We start from the raw sequence: 5,163 nt of genomic DNA, 5'->3' as shown, positions 1-5,163 counted from the left end.
AACGGCAACGCTATACCCGATATAAATATGTAAATACGTGCGCGCTCCTCAGGGGCTTAAGAACGACGTTACCCAAGATGCCCCGCGGCAGCAATATACCCGAAATAAATATGTAAATACTTGCGCGCGCTCTCCTCAGGCGAATACGAACTACGTTACCCGAGATGCCCCGCGGCAGGCCTATACGGTACTCACATTTTCCCTGAGGGGAGAAGGACTCCAGAGGGGCGTGGACCGGATACCGCGGGTTTAAAGGCTAAAAGCTCGGCTGGCTGGCTGACTACGTCTGTGCTTACAAATTGCCTATCAATATCGGCGTCGCCTTTCGAAAGGGAGGCCCTTTTGCTGTGGGGAATCCATTTCCAAGTAATCCCCGCTCGGGTTCAACGGGCCTTATTTGCTCCCAGGTAACCGGGAGGTGCCGCTTCGGAGCGAGGTTGGTGCAAGAGAGGCAGAGAAAGACGACTGCCTCGTGTCTGGAAACGTGCATAGAGACGTTTTACTTCGCGAAAGCTGAAAGTTTTGCCCGCTTGCAGGTCAAGACTTCCTGCCTGGCTATTATTATTATTATCTATGTATCTCTCTTTCTTTCCCTCCGGTTAGAGGGGCGAAGGAGACAATTGCCAACAGGCAAAGCCACGACCTCACCACGCCCCTCCCCAAAAATGAAGCAAAGAGGGAATTTTATGCTCTAACCCAGCTTTTCTCAACGTTGGGGAGCCTTGGAGGTTGCTGGACTACAACTCCCATCAACCCTAGTGAGGAGGGCCGGCAGTCAGGGATGATGGGAGCTGTAGTCCCAACAACATGTGGGGACCCAGTGACGACTAGCTGTATCGTGTGTGGGAAACGTGGCAGTTCTCTCTCTCTCTCTCTCTCTCTAGTTAGTACCCTCCTAATGGTCTCTGTTCCAGCAAAAGAGAAATAAGCCAACTGCTGTCTTTGCAGATGCGAGGGAGGAGGTTGGGGAGTTCGTTATATTCGGCGCGTGCTAAGTTTACTTGTTGTTGTTGTTTACTTGTTGTTGTTGTTGTTGTTGTTGTTGTTGTTGTTGTTGTTGTTGTTTACAGCCTTCCTCAAATTTAGGTTCCCCAGATATTAGTGGCTGAGGAAACCCAGCCAGATGGGCGGGGTATTGATGGGAAGTTTTGCTTCCGCACCTGACTCTGGAAAAACCATTTTAAGCTGAGACATTCCTTCATCAGTTCCAGTTACAGATAGGTAGCCATGTTGGTCTGCCATAGTCAAAACAAAACAAATTCCTTCCAGTAGCACCTTAAAGACCAACTAAGTCAGTTCTTGGTATGAGCTTTCGTGTGCATGCACACTTCTTCAGATACACTGAAACAGAAGTTTCCAGACCCTTCTATATAGTGAGAAGGTGGGGAGGGGTATTACTCAGAAGGGTGGTGGGAATGGGAATGTTGACGACTCTTAACGACTGCAATAGGTCTTACAGGTAAAAGCAAGGGGTGAAAAGGTGAAAAATGGCTTTGTCAAAAACCATGGAGAAACCTGGTCTGAACAAAGACCTTGGATTCTGATCTCATTATACATGACAAAGCCATTTTTCACCTTTTCACCCCTTGCTTTTTCCTGTAAGACCTATTGCAGTCGTTAAGAGTCATCAACAGGCTCATCGCAGCTATCTGCCAATCACCCATTCCCACCACCCTTCTGAGTAATACCCCTCCCCACCTTCTCACTATATAGAAGGGTCTGGAAACTTCTGTTTCAGTGTATCTGAAGAAGTGTGCATGCACACGAAAGCTCATACCAAGAACTGACTTAGTTGGTCTTTAAGGTGCTACTGGAAGGAATTTGTTTTATTCCTTCATCAGTTCACATTGAGTTCATGAGACATTACATTTTGACCTGTTCTTAGTGCTTGGTTGACCACATCTACGGATGAATGCTATATATTAATCACTAGTAATAGTTTAATAAGGAGGTTTTCATGCCTGTCCGATTCTGTGTTCTCTTTCCCAGCCTTTGGTCTATTGATGATTGATGCCTGTGTGCAACCCTTGCATTGTATTTGTGTTAAACAATCGGCAACAAGCACATATGTGGCAATGCTGTAGTATTCAATAAAAGGGACTTCCCGAGACATGCTCGAGAGATGCCTCCCATATGACACTTGCCATTCGCCTGTCGTTTATTTCAACCCAACAGGGTATAAATAATAAATCAGAATTAGTATTGAACTACAGCAGGCTTCCTCCACCTCGGCCACACGGATGCTTTTGGCCTACAACTCCCATGATCCCTAGCTAGCAGGACCAGTGGTCAGGGATGCTGGGAATTGTAGTCCCTAAACATCTGGTGGGCCGAGGTTGAGGAAGCCTGAACTACAGCTCCCATTGTACCAAACCACTGGTAGGAATGATGGGAGTTGTAGTCCCAACAACTGGGGTGGACTAAGAGAGACAGGACTACATCTCTAGGGCGCAGGCGAGCCGGGAAAACTACAGTACCCAGCATGCTTCGCAGCCAATTGCCTCCTAGTTTTTTTGTTTTTTTTTATAAAAGCAAAAGCAACAACAACGCCTTACTGTTCATTGTGATGATGTTCATTGTGATGCAACAAGAGGAAAAGGGGCCGGCCGAGTGTGAAGAGAGAGGGCAAACCTTTCTAAGCCTGGGATCTGAGGTCGTTTACTAGAAAATAAATTCTTGGGGAGGAAGGAGGTCAGTGCCTGGGATTCTGAAGGAAGATTGGTTTTGCTGTTTAGCACTGGGGAAACTGCCTTTCCTCTTGAGGAAGTGCCATTTGGAGTTCACAGTTGGCCCTTAAGCCCATAAAGGTACTGACCAGCTGTGGATTTGGGTGTTTTCCTTACTTTTCTCGCATTCATAGACCAGTGGTTCTCAAAGGGTGTGGCGCGTGGGAAAGATTCAAGGACAATCAAAGAAATATTTAAACATTTCAGTGATGTATAGTGTTATTGTTGTTTAGTTGTTTAGTCGTGTATAGTGTATGCAGTGCTTTTTTCTTTTAAAAAATGTTTAGGGGTACTCTCATTTTGACTCAAGAAAATCACCATTTTATAGTTCAAATTGGGGAAAATAAATACAGTAAATGGACAAAAGTACAAAGATTAACAAAATGTTTAGGGGTATGCGTCTCCCCAGAAAACCCCCACTGTGTGTGTGTGTGTGTGTGTGTGTGTGTACACACACACTATACATCACTGAAATGTATATATGTTATTTGCAGAACAGGGATAGATAGCTTTTCAAAATGTGTTGATGAGTTTGTTTGCTTTTGCCATGTAATCTCATTTATACTGGGACTAATTTGAGGCAAACTCACACCTCTCATTGAGTTTGTGTACATACTTAAGGTACATACGGAAGAGGCTTGTTTATAATTAGAGAATGATTCACGTTCTCACGTGGCTGCATTGTTTTATACTTTCTGGATGCCCCATGATCATGCTATAAAGTAGTTGTGTTCTGTGTTATAAATTAAGCACTGCCAGGAAGCACTTCTTTTTGTTTTCCAACAAAAATCCAATGTGGCACAAGCAAATTTTAATTCTCAAAGTGTGGCCCAGAGAAAACCCCAGAAAAGCCCTGGCCTCATCTACTAGCCCAATCAACAAGAGGGGGAAATGTAAAATGCATTTGGAAATAAGATTATATTGCCTTTTTCTCTTTTTTTTAGATTTTGAAACTTGAACATGTACAAAAAACGCAAAAAGAAATCTAGCAAAAAGGAGGATATTTCCGATACCAAGGTAGGAAAGTCTGTGGAGACGCAAATGTGGAGTGGAAATAAGTTTGTATTCACATAATGGCCTTTTTTGCACAAAATGGTAAGCTAGAGTATTGGCTTTGTTTATCTCTGTGTTTTAGTTCAGCGCAGAATAGCAGCTAAGCAAGATATGACTTAGTGTGTCCTTCAAACCTGGGACATGGTTAAGGTCTCTCCTGCTTAATCACAATCTGTTGTTGAGGTTTGTATGGCTGTGTGTGAGAGACAAAGAAGGAAAGGAATCCTAGCCAAACTTAATTTTTTTTGACTCTGATTCTTGTCCACCCTACGTGTTTCCAGGAGTTGCTTGGTGGAAAAACAAGACCTGTAGGAGGATGTATACCCTCTTAATTAATTCAGTATGTGTGTTTATGGGGTGTCTAAGAGAACTGTCCTTTCAAAACATTAATTCAGTGTATATGTGTGTGATTGAGAAAGAGAGATCTTAAACCCAAAAAGAAAAGGTTAAATCATAGTTACATAAAACAATGCAAATTTGTCACTGCATCTTTCTGTTTGTTCGCGTAGACAAGGTAGATTTCCAGGGGGGCCTCAGTATTATTATTTTTTCATTTTGTGTTTTAGCATTCTTATTCCAAGACTTCCAGTGAAAAGCGATCGCACCAATCATCTAGCTCATCTTCACATAGAAGTGAAAAGGTGAGACTTGGAGATTTGGAGAAGAAAGCATTACAGTCACTTTTATTAGAGTGGTGTACTAGAAGTTTGTCTGTTGCCTTTAGATTTGCTTAAATTATCCTTGGCTTAGGTATTTCAATTGCTCTGACTATAGACTCTGTTCAGCTGTATTTATAATGTTAAATATAAGGTGGGTTGATGCATGCTTTAATTTAACCCCGATAGCTTAATATATTTCTTTAATCAGAAAATACTCATGCACTGTAGCTGCTGTGCTACCTTGTGAAAGTCTGGGACACTGCTCTGTACTTAATTGGAGGCTAATTAGCAACCTGAGCTTCTTTTGGAGGAAGGGCGGGATATCAATTTAATGTATAAATAATAATGTAGATTTTGTTTTAACTCTTTCAGAGTCATGAAAAGGCAGAAATTAGGAGTCATCATGCAAAAGAGCAGCCAACGAGTAAAGGGTAAATTGTTACTTGGAATTAAAGGCACTCATTTAAAAATATTTATGCTTATTCTGAAAAAAAATAATTGCCATTTCTTGCGGATTCATAGTGCAATCCTATACTTATTTACTCCGAAGAAAGCCCCATTAAGTTCAGTGGGACTTATTCCCAGATACGTTTTTATTGAACTGCAGCTTCAGAAAGTAAAATAGTCTGTGTGGGTGGTGGGGAACAACACTGTGTGAAATCTGTTCATTCATTTGAGGTCTTGGTAAATTAAAAATGAAAGCATATTGTCTGGCTTTTCACCAA

The 5,163-nt window shown here is 42.3% G+C and overlaps 1 protein-coding gene across 8 annotated transcripts in view; it reads left to right on the top strand.

Annotated features, from left to right (window-relative positions):
• The first annotated feature begins 231 nt into the window (after window positions 1-231).
• The window catches only part of SWT1 (SWT1 RNA endoribonuclease homolog), a 29,443-nt gene continuing 24,511 nt past the window's right edge, over window positions 232-5,163 (top strand). For 4 of the 8 annotated variants that reach the window (XR_014157404.1, XM_081865821.1, XM_081865826.1 and 1 more), the window contains exons 1-4: window positions 2,675-2,807; window positions 3,671-3,743; window positions 4,346-4,420; window positions 4,811-4,869. Coding sequence is in view for 7 of the 8 variants with exons in the window: in XM_081865821.1 (XP_081721947.1) it covers window positions 3,687-3,743; window positions 4,346-4,420; window positions 4,811-4,869 (191 nt within the window). In the remaining variant the exon portion in view is untranslated. Of the gene's footprint in view, window positions 485-2,539; window positions 2,808-3,670; window positions 3,744-4,345; window positions 4,421-4,810; window positions 4,870-5,163 lie in introns of those variants that run through there. The other 4 variants (XM_081865825.1, XM_081865822.1, XM_081865824.1 and 1 more) reach the window with 4 other exon arrangements.

Source organism: Podarcis erhardii (genome assembly GCF_964252035.2).
Source record: "Podarcis erhardii genome assembly, chromosome: 6".
Classification (NCBI taxonomy): Eukaryota; Metazoa; Chordata; class Lepidosauria; order Squamata; family Lacertidae; genus Podarcis; species Podarcis erhardii.
This window is presented reverse-complemented; position numbering and strand designations above follow the sequence as displayed.